At 41.5% G+C, this 15430-nt stretch overlaps 2 protein-coding genes across 2 annotated transcripts; both read left to right on the top strand.

The window, feature by feature from the left end:
* The first annotated feature begins 8027 nt into the window (after positions 1-8027).
* On the top strand, positions 8028-8630 carry LOC148934105 (uncharacterized). The gene is made up of 2 exons (XM_089062188.1): positions 8028-8307; positions 8353-8630. The coding sequence occupies exons 1-2, from the start codon at positions 8028-8030 to the stop codon at positions 8628-8630; spliced, it is 558 nt and encodes a 185-aa protein (XP_088918314.1).
* Positions 8631-10385: 1755 nt separating this feature from the next.
* Positions 10386-12869, top strand: LOC148934104 (uncharacterized). The gene is made up of 4 exons (XM_089062187.1): positions 10386-11257; positions 11309-11642; positions 11763-12194; positions 12294-12869. The coding sequence occupies exons 1-4, from the start codon at positions 10386-10388 to the stop codon at positions 12867-12869; spliced, it is 2214 nt and encodes a 737-aa protein (XP_088918313.1).
* Positions 12870-15430: the final 2561 nt, after the last annotated feature.

Genomic DNA, 15430 nt, shown 5'->3' with positions numbered 1-15430 from the left:
ACTTCCAATAACTCCTTCTCTTGCTCCTTGGTCAGGTTGTTGTTGACTATTACCGGAAATGTCTCATCCTCCTCCAAGTAAGCGTACTTGAGGCCTGGTGGAAGTGTCTTCAGCTCCTTTTTTGTACCATTCGTCTCCTGGTGCAAGGGATTTTTGTCCGCAATTTCTGGTAACGCCTCCTTCCCAGACCCAGGAGATTTTTTCCAGACTAGCCACATGAGCCGATCCCTTAGATTTGGCTGACGCAGGACTTCTGCAGAATTCCATAATGGCCTCCATGAGTTCTTCATCTGTCAATTCCGCTGTGTTCATTGCTGCACACCATCCTACAACTTCTCTGTCAATCGAATGACTTAACTCCGAGTTGTCGATTTGTTCCTGTATCAATTCTGTCTCAAGATACTCTTGGACCAAGGGGTTAATAACATCAATAGCATAGAGATTCTCAACATCTAAAGGCCTTTTCATTCCCTCATCTATGCTAAAGGTATACTTCTCCCCGTTATAGTCCAAGCAAATTGTTCCATCAAAGACATCGATAATGGTCTTAGCGGTACGCAAAAATGGTCTCCCTAAAAGTACCCCACTGGACTCAGCAGACTCATTATCATTCATCTTGATCACATAAAAATCAGCAGGATATAGAAAATCATGCACTTTGACTATAACATTTTCCAACACTCCTTCAAGACAGATGCAAGTTCTATCTGCTAACTGGATCACTACCTTGGTAGCAACCATTCTCACTCCAGTCAACTTCTTATAGATCGAAAGCGGTAAAACATTTATTGACGCCCCTAGATCACACATAGCATGCTCGACCTTGATATCCCCTAGAGAGATGGGTAATGTGAACATACCTGGGTCGGTGCATTTTGAGGGCATCCTTCTCTTTTGTATCACAGCAGACACATTCTCCCCGATCACAATCTTCCCATCTGGCTTAGTCTTCCCTGCAATGAACTCTTTGATGAACTTGCTGAAGGCAGGCATTTTTAAGGCTTGCTAGAATGGCAGGTTGATTTCCAACTTGCTAAAAATCTCCATAAGATCCTCTGTATCATCTTTTTTTCTTCTTCGCTTCCCCGCGATATGGAAATGGCTTTGGTCGCTTTACTGCATTGGTGGAAGTCCCAACCTGGGTTCCATCAACTCCACCGTTTCCTTCCTTACTTACTTCTTTAGGTTCGGGGTCTAGGAAGAACAGGTCCCTTGGTCGAGGTAGGAATCCCCCTAAATCTCCCTTCTGGAGGTCTTCCTGAATAAGGATTTCCCTGGGTCTAGCGCTTTCCTCTTGATGCAGCTGACTCTGTTTTCCTTCACTAGCCTGCATGGGCACTTCCTCATCAATTTCCAACGTCGGCCCTTCATAACCCCGCCCAGATCTCAAGGTGATTTGACTAATGTTTGCTCGGTCTGGCGGTTTGACGGTGGCGGGAAGTTTCCCTTCATTTCCTCGCATCTCATTCAAGGAGACTGCAATCTGGGACAGTTGCTTTGCCAACATATCCATGGCGGCTTTATGTTCAGACTGAGCATCTTGTAACTTGTGCACCACGTCATTGTTGGAGTGTAGGTTACTCTGCATGAACTGCTGTGAAGTCACTAGATCGTGGACCATGTCATCCAAGCTCCTCTGTGATCTGGAGTTGAATTGACCAGAATTCGGTCCTTGACCCTGATTCTGACGATAGTTACCTTGATGATTGTTGTATTGGTTGTTAAACCCTTGATTTCCCTGATGGTTGTTGTACTAGCTACCAGACCCTTGATTCCCTTGATGATTTGGTTGAGAATTCTGGTAGTTCCCTTGGTTATTTCTCTGATGAGGTGGCACATAGGAGCTCCCTGGATTGTTCTGATTTCTGTTTCCCCAATTAGTATGGTCCTGATTCCTGTAGTACGGTTGAAGTTGCCTTTCCTCCTGACCAGGGGGTTTCTCAATTTCCACTGGAGCATGCGGATTGCATTTCTCAATTGCATTTAGCAACGCTTTTCCCAGTTTATCGATCCCATCTTCCACCTTCTTGTCTTCTTGTTCCATCACTGCATTGGCTGATCCTCTCCTCAATATGCTTCGCGGGTTATCATAGGCCTTCTTCGCCTCGATCAGCCTTCCCAAAGTTTCCCGAGCTTCACTTGCTTTATTCTTGGTAAAATTTCCCCCGCTCGAGGAGTTCATCAAGTCCTTTGACTCAGGGTTTGCACCTTCGTAGAACAGATAATAAGTCTCCGCTTCTATCATCCTGTGGTTCGGACAAGCATCCAGCAGCCCCTTGAAACGGGACCAATAAGAACTCAGAGACTCATCGTATTCCTGCTTGCACTCCTGAATCTCCTTCTTCAAGGCATTCGTCTTGTTGGACGGAAAAAAGTAATCCAAAAACTCTAGTTTAAAGTCCTTCCACGTGTTGATCGAGTCCGGTGAGAGCCTTAGCAGCCAAGTGTTCGCCTCCCCTTTGAGAGCAAACGGAATTGCTCGAAGACGGTAGTCCTCCTCTGTTGCCTCGTTGGGTCGCTTTTGAATGCTGCATAGTTTACTGAACTCGTTCAAAAATTCATAGGGGCATTCGTTCCTCCGTCCAGAGAAAGTGGGTAAAACTCCGAGTACATTCGTCTTGATATCAATCGCCCTCCGTCGTGGGTTCGAGACTATAGCATGAGCGGGTTCACCGTCGAGATGTGCGGTGAATGACCCTATTTCCGAATCAGGATCTACTAGATGACCATATTCGGGTCTTCCTCCTCCTCAGTCTCGGAATGCTCTGGTTTTGTTGACGACTCCGGGTTCTCCTCTGTCGACGAATTCCACTCTTTTTCACTCTCTGACTCGAACGGGAATGGATCCTCCGTCCTCAATCCTGATCTGGTGGTGATGGTAGATGTAGATTCCTTGACTCGCCACTTGTATTGGCCACTCCCTGACCCAGATGAGCTTGCCCAACTTCCAGAATGGAAGCCTGCATTCATAAACTGTCAAGGAGAAAGAAAATAACAGAAATTAAAATATTTACACCAAATCCTTAAACGCAAATACAATTAACGCCATCCATCCCCGGCAACGGCGCCATTTGAAACGTGTTGATATGTGTTGTTTGTTACGGTGCGCACAGAAGGAAATAAACAGGTTCCCTTGGTCCAGCAAATCCACTAGATCACGCGGTCTAGGAACTCGTTGGTCGTAGGAAATCCTGGTCGTCGGACACACAGAGCACTCTTTCAAAAACCCTCAACCACTTTACTAAACCTAGTATAGGCAAGTAGGGATCGATCCCACAGAAAAAGATGTGTAATAATCATGTTCAAAGATTTGGACTTGTTTTTGGTGTTGGCTGCTGCCACGCATTTTTCTTGGGTTGAGGAAAACAAAATAAACTTGACTTGGGAATTTTAAAACGGCTACGCTAACAACTAGACCTAGGCGAAGCAACAAAGAAAACGATGCAAGGAAAATTTACCGCACAATCACTAGATCTAAAAGAAAAACTACTCTAATTACCTAGACCTGGGAAACAAACTAACTGTGGGGACCATGACTGAAAAAGCAGAGTACGGACGAAAAGCTGGCAGAATAACTAACTCGGGTACTAAATAACAGCGACATCATCTTCTTCAACCAAATTGCGTAAAAACTCATAAGAAAATCAACATGAACGAAATCATAGCAGAGCAAACTAAATCTAAATCAAATTGATGCATAACAACGAAGAACTAAACAGATCTACAGATGCTAGACGAAGTAAAACAGGAAACAAGCAGAAAACTCAAATCCATCCAACAACTTCCCTTTTTCACTTCGGATCCAACCTCAGACGCTAAATCCACTCCGGATCCAAGCGTCCGACACAAACTCCAACCAACAGAAACACTTCATCACTTCAGATTCAAACAACAACCTCCAATAAATCAACAAACCACAGATCTATCACCAAATTCCCAGATCGAGTACCACAACATCAAAATAAAACAGAGATCGACATAAAACTTGTTAAAATAAACTCTCAGCAGCAAGATCTACGTAAATCAACTTGAAATATCACAACTAAACGCAAACCAACAGAAGCGAAAAGATAACAAGTAACATCAACAGCTAAGTCGACTCCCAAAGGTGAAGTTCGACCGCAAAAGTGCAAAAACAACTGAAATTTAAAGAGATTGTATCTTCGCCCACACGCGGACGGTGTTGCACTGAAACTTTCTAAAGAAATGAACCCCTTCGTGACCCAAACTACCCCAGATCTCCCATTCCCAAGTGTGTGTTATGTGTGTGAGCTAAAAGAGAGTGAAAAAGTGATCATTTGTGCGTTGCATGCTCTTCTATTTATAGGCATTGGAGTGCGGCCCAGCGAGGTATAGATAGACTTTGTTGCCCTCATCTACTGACTCCCTCCGTCACGCCTTCTTTTCCTTTGAATTCTGCTCACTTCACTTCATTCCTTTGCTAGACCGTTTCCTTCAGCATTCCCTCGATCTAGCGATTTTATCACACACCTGGCTTAGGAAACATGTTAGACCCAGCAAATTGTAACGCTTTTCACCATATAACCGATGCATGAAATTAGCCTTATCAAACATCAACGAGGTCATCATGAGTGTGAGAATCTGAACTCTCTGCCTTATCAATGTCATCAATAGTCTAGTCTTCACAAAACACCACATCACGGCTTCGTAGTACCTTTTTCTCAATAGGATCATACAATCTGTAACCAAACTCATCTTGACCATATCCAATAAAGATGTAGTGTCTTGCTTTAGCATCTAACTTTGACCTCTCATCTCTAGGAACATGAACATAAGCTTTGCAACCAAACATCCTCAAATGATCATACGAGGTGTTCTTCCCTGTCCAAACATTTTCTGGAACATCACCCTGCAAAGCAATCGTAGGAGTCAGATTAATAACATAAGAAGCAACACATAAAGCTTCTCCCCAAAATGACTGTGGAAGTTTCGACTCCAGTAGCATGCATCTGACCCTATCCATCAATGTTCTGTTCATCCTTTCAGCCAACCCATTCAACTGAAGCGTCTTTGGTGGCGTCTTCTGGTGTCTGATCCCTTGTTGCCTACAATACTCCTCAAACGGTCCACGGTACTCACCACCATTGTCTGTCCTAATGCACTTAAATTTCTTTCCAGCCTGTCTTTCTGCTAAGGCCTGAAACTCTTTGAACTTGTCAAATACTTGATCTTTAGTCTTCAAGCATATACCCATAGCTTCCTGGAATGATCATCAATAAATGTCACAAAATAAGATGCACCACCATTAGTTTTTACCTTCAAAGGACCACAAACATCTTAGTGAACCAAATCCAATAAATTTGGTTGCCGGTGAGAAGGATTAGTTTTGAAAGATACTCGATTTTGCTCCCCTTTAAGGCAATGAGAACACTTTTCAAAACTAGAACTTTGAGCACCTTGAAGAACATTCTTCTTCACCAAAGTTTCAAGTCCTTGGCACTAATATGACTCAACCTTTTAAGCCACAAATCTGGTGAAAATTGTTTACCAACAACATTCACTGAGTCATCTGAAAATTGAAGCTTCCAACATATACAGATTTTCCTTCAACTTCGAACTTTTAGCCAATATCAAGGACCCTTTGCTGATCTTCCATTTTCCATCAACAAAGTTATATCCATAGCCATCACTATCAAGTCTCCCAATGGAAATCAAGTTTAGTCGAACATCTGGAGCATGTTTGACATCTCGAAGTAGCACTGTAGAACCATTCTTCATTTTCAGATGAATATTTCCAATGCCTATAACTTTAGTAAGACCAGTGTTGCCCATCCTCAATGGACTAAAATCACCTAGGGTGTACGTGCTGAAAAACTCTCTTCTGGGAGTGACATGGGCTGCGGCACCTGAGTTGCCAATCCAACATATATCGGAAGAGACCAAATTAATATCATGGTCATCAGAAACAATGACAAGATCATTACTTGTAGCAGCAGCAACACGATCAATACTATCTTCTTCAGACCTCTCTGTATTCTTATTATTCCAATTCTCCTTGTCTCCTTGTTCTTCAAAGACCAACAATTTTTCTTGATGTGACCTGGCTTGTGGCAATAATGACACTCAACATCCTTGTATTTGGACGATCTAGACTTGCTTCTACTCTTTCCACTATTACCTTGACCTCTATTTGGTTTCTCCCTCTCTGCTCGTAAACAAGACTTCATTCTGCGACGACGATGTGCCTTGAGTCTTCCTTCGAATTCTTCATTGAGAATTCCATTCTTGGCATAATCAAATGAAATTTTTTCTCCAGGAGCAGAGTTAGTGTGTGAGACTCGAAATGTCTCCCAAGAGTCAGGTAAAGTATTGAGTAACCATAAACCAAGTATCTCGTCCTCAAAAGGAACACCAACACTAGACAACTGATTTAACACGCCGTGAAACTTGTTCACATGATTCGATATAGACGAACCTTCAGAGTATCTCAAGTTAATCAACTGTTTCAGCAAATAAAGTTTGTTGTTACCTGTCTTGGAAGCGTACAGCTTCTCAAGAGTATTCCAGAGTGTCTTCGCATTTTTTTTTCATTTTCAACAAGATTGCGAACATTGTCGTCCACCCACATTCGGATATAACCACACACCTGTTCATGGTTAAAAGCCCAATCGTCATCATTCTTTAACAGCGGCTTCTCAGAGCCGAACACAGGTTGATGCAAACTTCTCACAAATAAAAGATCATTCATCTTGCCCTTCCGAATGTGATAATTCATTCCATTCAAGGAAACCATTTTGCTATTATTAATTGCCTCCATAATTCAAGCAAATCAAACAACCACAACCGTGGCTCTTGATACCACTCTGTTGGGAGGAATGGCCTAATTCTGAGGCGCAACGGATAAACAAACATCCCCAATTGCAAGAATATGATAGGAGCACAATACAATAGCAACTAATGTGGACGAATTCATAATATGATAATGAGAAACGATAATGAAAATATCAACACCAAGATTTTTCGTGGAAAACTCTCTTCAATGTAAAGAGATAAAAACGACGAGACCCACCGGTCTACCAAATTCATTATCACCAAGGAGAAAATATAATCAAAAAGTTTACAATGATATCTAATCCTTAAAAACACAACGAAGGCATTAGATAATCAATACAACTTCAAAATAGATAAAATAAACATCTCAGAAAAATACAGTCAAATTCAGAAATTTATAAGTGAAGATCTAACCGTTAAAATTCAATTTCCTTCGGTCAGAATGAAGAACAACCAGTCTTCTACCAACATTTAAAATTTCAAGTCGATCAGACAATGTTTAGACCTCCGACCAAGACAAAACCCGAGACTGCGCAGTGCAGAAACTTGGAGAATACTCTTTTCCCCTTCTTTACTTCTACACGTTTTTCTCTCTCTCTTCTCTCAATTATTTGCGGCTCCTACACACTTGGTAGGTATTTATAAGTTCTCCAGAGACCTATTTAAGTAAATAAATGGGCCAATAATATTTGGTTCTTTATTCCACAAGTTGGGAACGCTAACCCAACCTATGACAATTTAGATGCCGACTTGGATGATTCAGAAGAAGAAGCATATGGAGGCAAGGGCTCTGTGGTGCGTCAAACAAAAGCTTGATGGATATGAAGATGGTAAAGTGAGAAGTGTTCATGGCCAGGTACTTGTTCATGTTAACATACTATGAAATCTCATTTGATCGGTGGATAGTGGTGGGGATTCTGACACAAGACGGCGAATTAACGAAGAGTTGCGGGAGTTGCGGGCCTATACATCGAGCTGTAGTATCTCGGGACCACGTCGCTGCCCACCAATGGTTGTTTGACGATTACTTCGTTGAGCAGTCGCGGTTTGCGGAGAACTTTTTCCGGCAGCGTTTTAGGATGCACCGGCCGCTATTTATGAGTATCGTGAACGCTTTAGAGCGTCGATACAAGTATTTCAGGTTCAGGGAGGATGCGAGTGGTAGACCCGGTTACATGCCTGTATAGAAGTCCACCGTCGCAATCAGGCAGTTGACCTACGGAGGCGCAACCGACATGTTCGACGAGTACCTCCACATCGGTGAGACGACTGCCCACGAGTGTTTGAAGTATTTTTGTCAGGCGTCATTCACATGTTCGGGGTTAGGTATCTTCGGAAGCCTATCCCCAAGGCTGCCAGGATCTAATGGATATGCACGGGTCGGTGCACGGATTTCCCGGCATGTGGGGCAGCATATATTAGATGCATTGGGAATGGAAGAATTGCCCCAGCGCCTGGAAAGAGCAGTTAACGACCAGCTTCAAAAGCAAGAATCCCACGATAATCCTCGAAGCCGTAGTTGATTACCAACTATGAATTTGGCATGTGTATTTTGGGTAGCCAGGTTGAACAACGACATCAACGCCCTCCAGTCGTCGCCCTTTTTCAATGAGCAGTGCATGGGCGTTGGTCCGACCATCAGTTTCGTCGCCAACGGCAACCATCACGATATGAGCTACTATTTGGCAAATGGGATATACCCTAGGTGGTCCGTCTTTGTGAAGACGATTAGATGCCCAACAGATCCAAAGAACATATACTTTGCGCAATGTCAGGAGGCGGCGCGCAAGGATGTAGAGCGGCATTTGGTGTGCTCCAGGCTCAATGGGCGATGGTGAAGGGTCCAACATGTTTGTGGTATGGGGACTGTATTGCTAATGTCATGTATTGATTCACTTGGATTTTACATGATATGAGGGTAGTTTTACTTGGTTTTCATCATATATTGTGTACTTTGAGACATGGTTATAGCTACTTCTCTATTATGTTGGTATTTTGACCATTTTGTGAAGAATGTGTAGAAAAATGTACAAAATATGTGGATGTGCAGCTGCTCAATGTTCGAGACAGCTTATCTGGAGATTTTGAAGTCCGATTCGCATGTAATTCATACCATTCTCTTCATCTTCGAAATAGCTTCGCGCGGATATCTTAAACGTCTCAATCGAAGTTCGGTAAAAGAAGTTATGGCCGTTTTACCAAGACTGCGCAGAGCAGTGACATAGCTGGCGACCCGCCAGCAAAAGACGAGAAAAATGCCGTAAGCAGCTGGCGACTCGCCAACTTCAATGCACACCCAACCTGGCGACCCGCCAGCTTCGTTCGACAGTTTATTTTGGGCCCAAAGTCAACCCTAGGTATATATATGCCTAGGAAACGCCTCCAAACACAACTTAAACGCCTCCTACCCCAAAAATACCACTTTTTCACCTAGGAAGAAGAGAAGAACGAGCAGAGGACGAGTATTCATCGCAAGATTGAAGACGAAGCCTCCAATCCGCCCAATCCAATTCTAGGAGTTTCTACCTTTAGTTGTATTCTTGTTCAAACAATGTTTTTGAATATTTTTTTGACTTTTGTGTTGAACATGAGTAGTTAAATCCTTCGTAGAGTTCTACGGATACAATGATTCTTATGTTTAATTGATTTCCTTTTTCTATGCCTTGGCTCATGCGGTTATTTTGACTTCTCTTGTGCTTATACATTTATTTGATTGATCACCTTATAAATGCATGTGGATTTTACTGCAATACCTGGGAAGTGAGTAGTTTAATTTGAAAGAAGAGAAGTTGACGCCTTTGCCAATATAATCGACAGATTTGAGCCTTTGAACGAAGCTAAGTATCTTAGGAGCTTTTAGGAGTTGTTACCTTAGTTCTAGGAAGGAGACTTCGGTTCTAGGTAGCAATCTACAAATTATATGCTTTGAGAAAAGATATAGTTTTACCTTAGTGATAGCTTAATAACCCTTGAGACCCTTTGTTGGCATAGTTAGGAAGTTAGTTGAGCATAGGATAGTTGTTATCGATGCCGTAGGATTCTACCATTCTCATCCTTGATCTACATCTGTTTTCTTATTTGCTTTTAGTTCTCTAGTTGTTTTTAATTGTTTTTACCTTGCTTTTAAGTAGATTTAGAAACACCAAAACTTTCCGATTCATCTAGATAGTAGTTGAGGTTGGTTCGTGGTAATTAGGTTGACACTGATTGTCTCTGTGGATACGACACTCTTTGCTTACAATTTGCTACATTAACCCCGTACACTTGCGGGTATACTTGTGTTAAAAATAAGTTGAGTCAAGTTTTTGGCGCCGTTGCCGGGGATAATTTTGTGTTATTATAGCCTAATATCGTGATAAAAATTAAGATTACTAATCTAGATTTGCTTTATTTTATTTTCTTTTTGAGTTATTCTCACTTTTGTGTTTTTCTTTTCAGGTTGTATGCTCACTCGCTCTAAGGGGCAACCATTAGAGTTATTCGATCCTGAGATCGAAGCATCCAACCGAAGGAGAAACACTCAGAGAAGGCTCAACTAAAGGCGATCACTTTCGCCTCTTAAGAGAGAACCGCCTATTCCTGTTGCAATAACAATGGCGGACAACGGAGAGAACAATGCACCACATCCAGATCCGGTAGTCCAACAGCTCCATTTACAACTTGCAGATTTGGTGAAACAGGTTAAAGAAAAGAATGAACTACAAGCCACAGTGCCAGTGCAAAACATGTACGCTTACAGAGAGGTGGAGAACCCACCAATTGGCAATGATGGGATCGATGCCAATCATTTTGAGCTCAAGCCAGGATTGCTTAATATGGCTGAGGCTAATGCTTTTGCGGGGGAGGCCAATGAAGATCCCAACAAGCATCTTACTAAGTTTATTCAGATCGGTAACACGGTGAAGCTTAATGGGGTGAGAGATGAACAAATCAGACTAAGGCCGTTTCCATTTTCCTTGAGAGATGATGCTAGAGACTGGTACGACAGCATGGGGTCAGGATCTGTTAAAACGTGGGATGCCATGGTAGACTTATTTTTGGAGAAGTATTTCTCACCCAGTGAAATTCTAAAGAGGCAAGCAGAGATAATTCAGTTTCAGATGAAGCCTCATGAGACAATCCGAGAAGCATGGGCTAGATTCAAGACACTGCTGAAAAGATGCCCCAAGCATGGTCTAAGTCCGGGACACCAAGTCATAACTTTTTATAGGGGGTGTACTCCAGATGCAATGCGTGAACTGAATTGGAGCGTCGGAGGAGCACTACTTCAATTAGGAGAGAATGATTCCATGCAAGTGATTGAAAGAGTAGCTTCCACTGATGAAGGATGGAATAATGAAAGAAACAAGTCATACAGGGTGGCCTCTGTTGTAGAAGATGATAGAATAGACAAGCTGTCTCAGCAGCTAGATCTTTTGACCACTCAATTGGGAATCATGGAGATGAGACAGCCTGGACCAGAACTGTAGGGAGGAGTTGAAGATGTGAACTATGTGCACCAAGGAGGAAATAATAGGAACTTCAACAACTATCGCTCCAACCAAGGTGGTGGTAACTACAACAATTATGGTAACAAGGTGCATCTCAATCTTTCATATGGGAATCCCAACATTGCTCTGCAACCACCGCCAGGATTCACAGTATCTAATGGGTTGGTAGAACAACAGAAAAAGCCTACTACTGAAGATATCTTGGCAGCATTCATGAATCAGACTACCAAGTATATGGAGAAAACAGACAAGTACATGGAGAGCAGTAGTCAAAGGCTGGGGAAGGTTGAGAATGACGTGCAAAGTTTGAACGTGCATATGAAGAGCATTGACACTCAGATAAGTCAAATTTCTCAAGCTGTAGGTGTCCATCATCAGCCAGGGCAATTTCCACCACAAACCATAAACAATCCCAAGGACTGCAAGGCCATAAACTTGAGGAGCGGTAAAAGCTATGAAGGACCTTCCATGCCTGTATAGGAAAAGAAGAGTACTCCAGAGGAAGATGTCAGAGCAGAAGAGAATTCCAAGGGAAAGAATAAGGTGGACATTCAGACCAAGAAAAACGCAATGCCAGAAAAGCTGCCCCCTCCCTCCATTCCTACGACAGTTAGAGTGCCCTTCCCATTTGCGGTGAAGAAGAAGAAGTTGGATGAGCAATTCTCCAAATTTCTCGATATTTTTAGGAAGGTGCACATTAATATACCATTGGTGGAAGCTCTGCAAGAGATGCCTACGTATGCAAAGTTCCTAAAAGATGTGCTCTTCAAGAAGAAGAAGTGGATTGATTATGAGACGGTGAACATATCTGAAAACTGTAGTGCGATAATTAAAAAGAAGCTACCTGCCAAGCTTAAAGATCCTGGGAGTTTCAATATCTCATGCGTCATTGGAAATGACAGACAGATAAAGGCACTGTGTGATCTGGGGGCGAGCATAAATTTGATGCCATTATCATTTTTCAGAAAGATGAAGATCGGCACTCTCAAGCCGACTACAATCACACTCCAGATAGTAGATAGATCAGTCACCTATCCTAAAGGAATTGTTGAGGATGTTCTGGTGAAGGTACATGACTTCATATTTCCCGTCGATTTTGTAGTGTTGGATATGGAGGAAGACATGAATGTGCCGCTTATCCTAGGGCGCCCATTCCTAGCAACGGGAAAAGTATTGATAGATATAGCAAAGGGAGAGCTCACTCTTCGTATGGGCAACAAACGACACATTTTGTCTATCTATAATGCTATGAAGAGTCGTGAAGATGAGGAACTTGTTATGAAGATGGAGTGCAAAACTGTGCATGTTGTAGAGGTCCAAAAGACACGAGCAATTGAGTCCGCTTTGGGGAATTTTTCATTGCCACGGTGGATGTTTGGTTCTTGTGGTGGATCACTTTCTAAAGAAGAGACTGCACCAAATTCTAAAGTGAAGGAGAAGAAAACAAAAGTTGCAAATTCACCCAAAGTGAAAACCAAAATTTGTGATGGAGCTTTGAAAACTACTTGGTGGAAGAAGAGATTGGCTAGATCATATGCTTCCAAGATTGATAGAAAATCCAACACCACCATTTATGGCGTGACATGATGCAGCTCATGGAGGATGTCGAGCCAACGACGATAACCAAAGGCACTGTAGGGGAGGTAACCCCTAGTAGGTAACTCTTAATTTTATCGTTTCATTTTGTTTTTGGTGTGGTTTTTGTTGCTTGCTTACCATGTATGTCTCCCTTCTCTACCAACTTTTCAAACTTATTCTTTGCTTAGCTTTGAATAAGTTTGGGGGGATGATATGGTGGATAGGGACACTAACGAGGTACGTATCTTATTACTTTTGTTGCTTTATTTTGTTTTAGTATAGAATTATTTTGTTAGAACTCTTTGAATGCTTACTTTGATTGGTTGGGTTTTGAAATTGAATTGAAAAATTTGGTAGTAATTTGGGTGAAGACTAGTCGTCTATGATAAAAGAACCTTCCACTTTGAGTTATCACTTGACCATTGACTTGAGAGTTTGAGTAATATGATGCATAAGTAACAAATTGCTTGTTTGTCTTGATTCATGCTATTTGCCCAGTGAGACTTGAGCTTTTAATTCTTTCATGTGTGATTTATCATCAAATGTGTATGTGTTTCTAGAACTTGCTCCTTGTCTTCTTGAGTCTACATAGTGACCTTAGAGATATGGGAAGATGTTAGGCCATTGTTGTTAACCTTATTTTTACCTAAACACTAACCTTGCTATATAATAATACCCTTGATAGCCAAGTTTGAGCCTATTGCCTTTTCTTTTGTTAAGCTAATCAAAGGGGTTGGGAATCCTAGACTCTAGAATTGTTGAGCTATGAAAAGAAGAGTTTGGAGAGTTTAGTTGTTGAAAGAAATTGGTCGTGTTTAGCTTATCAAGTTGAAAGTTGGTTGTACTTAGAAAAAAAAAGAAAGAGAGAAAGAAATAAAGAATGAGAGAAAGAAAGGAAGAAAAAAAAAGAAAAAAGAAAAAATATAGTATACAGAGAATAATTTGAGGTCTTTGGAAGTTCAGAAGAAATTAGACAAAGTCTAGTTATTGTTGAGAAGTGTTTTGGTGAATGGTTGAAGTTGAAAGTGGATTGTGTAATGTCTTAGAATTTCACATCTTATTGGGTATTTAGTCACTTTAGCCAAATATTACCCTACCTTACCAAAGAGCCTACATTATAACCTAAACAAAAGACCTTTCGGACTCTAGATTTATTGTCACACGAAGTAGAGGAGAGGTTAGACATTGAGCAAGCCTATGGTAAACCATGCATTTTTGATTGATTTGAGTGTTACTTGATATCCTATACACTTTTGAGTGAGGTGAATATACACACATATATACATCCCGAGTGAAGCATGAATCCAAGGTGATATACGAGTTAGTAGTAAAAGTGCATTCGACGGCTTAACTTGATGGAATTTGTATTGTGATATGCTCCTTTATTCCGTATTCTTTGAGACGATGATGATGTCTAAAACTCTTTTGAATCCAAGTTTCTTCTAGTTATTTTTCTTCATTGCTCGAGGACTTGCAATTGTTTAAGTTTGGGGGAGTTGATTCACTTGGATTTTACATGACTTTAGAGGGTAGTTTTACTTGGTTTTGATCATATATTGTGTACTTTGAGACATGGTTATAGCTACTTCTCTATTATATTGGTATTTTGACCATTTTGTGAAGAATGTGTAGAAAAATGTACAAAATATGTGGATGTGCAGCTGCTCAATGTTCGAGACAGCTTATCTGGAGATTTTGAAGTCCGATTCGCATGTAATTCATACCATTCTCTTCATCTTCGAAATAGCTTCGCGCGGATATCTTAAACGTCTCAATCGAAGTTCGGTAAAAGAAGTTATGGCCGTTTTACCAAGACTGCGCAGAGCAGTGACATAGCTGGCGACCCGCCAGGTTCGCATGCAAACGAACCTGGCGACCCGCCAGCAAAAGACGAGAAAAATGTTGTAAGCAGCTGGCGACTCGCCAGCTTCAATGCACACCCAACCTGGCGACCCGCCAGCTTCGTTCGACAGTTTATTTTGGGCCCAAAGTCAACCCTAGGTATATATATGCCTAGGAAACGCCTCCAAACACAACTTACACGCCTCCTACCCCAAAAATATCACTTTTTCACCTCGGAAGAAGAGAAGAACAAGCAGAGGACGAGTATTCATCGCAAGATTGAAGACGAAGCCTCCAATCCGCCCAATCCAATTCTAGGAGTTTCTACCTTTAGTTTTATTCTTGTTCAAACAATGTTTTTGAATATTTCTTTGACTTTTGTGTTGAACATGAGTAGCTAAATCCTTCGTAGAGTTCTACGGGGAAGATACAATGATTCTTATGTTTAATTGATTTCCTTTTTCTATGCCTTGGCTCATGCGGTTATTTTGACTTCTCTTGTGCTTATACATTTATTTGATTGATCACCTTATAAATGCATGTGGATTTTACTACAATACCTGGGAAGTGAGTAGTTTAATTTGAAAGAAGAGAAGTTGACGTCTTTGCCAATATAATCGACAGATTTGAGCCTTTGAATGAAGCTAAGTATCTTAGGAGCTTTTAGGAGTTGTTACCTTAGTTCCAGGAAGGAGACTTCGGTTCTAGGTAGCAATCTACAAATTATA

This window comes from Salvia hispanica, chromosome 1 (genome assembly GCF_029641045.1).
Source record: "Salvia hispanica isolate PSC_SH4W2 chromosome 1, Shi_PSC_v1, whole genome shotgun sequence".
Classification (NCBI taxonomy): Eukaryota; Viridiplantae; Streptophyta; class Magnoliopsida; order Lamiales; family Lamiaceae; genus Salvia; species Salvia hispanica.
This window is presented reverse-complemented; position numbering and strand designations above follow the sequence as displayed.

Excerpts from the sequence above, each read along its gene's own strand:
- LOC148934104 (XM_089062187.1), top strand. The coding sequence starts at position 10,386 with ATGGCGGACAACGGAGAGAACAATGCACCACATCCAGATCCGGTAGTC. Across the intron at positions 11,258-11,308 it reads AGACAGCCTGGACCAGAACT|GAACTTCAACAACTATCGCT; the intron begins GTAGGGAGGAGT and ends AGGAAATAATAG. Across the intron at positions 12,195-12,293 it reads GAAATGACAGACAGATAAAG|ATAGTAGATAGATCAGTCAC; the intron begins GCACTGTGTGAT and ends ATCACACTCCAG.
- LOC148934105 (XM_089062188.1), top strand. The coding sequence starts at position 8,028 with ATGTTCGACGAGTACCTCCACATCGGTGAGACGACTGCCCACGAGTGT. Across the intron at positions 8,308-8,352 it reads CCACGATAATCCTCGAAGCC|CCAGGTTGAACAACGACATC; the intron begins GTAGTTGATTAC and ends TATTTTGGGTAG.